The sequence below is a fragment of the Antrostomus carolinensis genome, unplaced genomic scaffold, assembly GCF_000700745.2.
Source record: "Antrostomus carolinensis isolate BGI_N321 unplaced genomic scaffold, ASM70074v2 scaffold43381, whole genome shotgun sequence".
NCBI classification, from domain to species: domain Eukaryota; kingdom Metazoa; phylum Chordata; class Aves; order Caprimulgiformes; family Caprimulgidae; genus Antrostomus; species Antrostomus carolinensis.
In genome coordinates this window covers 1-520 of record NW_010292787.1, presented here as the reverse complement: position 1 = coordinate 520, position 520 = coordinate 1, and the positions used below count along the sequence as shown (strand labels likewise).

Sequence of the window (520 nt, the reverse complement as noted above, 5' to 3'; positions counted from 1 at the left end):
CCTTCAGGTTGCTAAAGGCGTCTTTGCTGACCGACACCAGCCTGTTGGAAGACAAATCCAGAGAGTGCAGGTGCTCTGCCAGGCCCCGGAAAGCTCCGCTCTCGACGTTGGCGATGGCGTTGTGGGACAGATCCAGCTCCAGCAGGAGCGGCAGGTCCCGGAAGGCGTCGCGGGGAAGGAAGGGGATTTGGTTGGAGTCCAGGTAGAGCTTGTTGGTGTCGTTGGGGATGTCTCTGGGGACCTCGGTCAGCCGAGCGTTGCTGCAGCGGAAGGTCTTCAGCCCCTCCTCTTCCGAGGGGTAGCAGCCCTTGGGGAAGGCGGCGGCTGCGCGGAGGCGGGAGGCCAGGAGGAGGAGGAGGCTCTGCAGGAGCAGCCACATGGTCACCGAGCGGAGGAGGACCCGCTCTGCCGCAGGCATGGTGCCGCGCTGGCTTTATCACGCGGCCGCTGGCCCCGCAGCTCTTGCCCGCGATGGTTTCGGCTGAACTTGGTGCATCTGAGACAGAGACAAGGGGACAGC

General features: G+C 64.6%; 1 protein-coding gene across 1 annotated transcript in view; it reads right to left on the bottom strand.

Moving 5' to 3' along the window:
- Nucleotides 1–418, bottom strand: part of LOC104532009 (leucine-rich repeat-containing protein 3B) — a gene marked incomplete at its 3' end in the record, with an annotated part of 808 nt that extends 390 nt beyond the window's left edge. The window contains exon 1 of the mRNA XM_010177085.1: nucleotides 2–418. Within this exon, the coding sequence (XP_010175387.1) occupies nucleotides 2–418 (417 nt within the window). The remainder of the gene's footprint in view (nucleotide 1) is intronic.
- Between the last annotated feature and the right edge of the window lie 102 nt (nucleotides 419–520).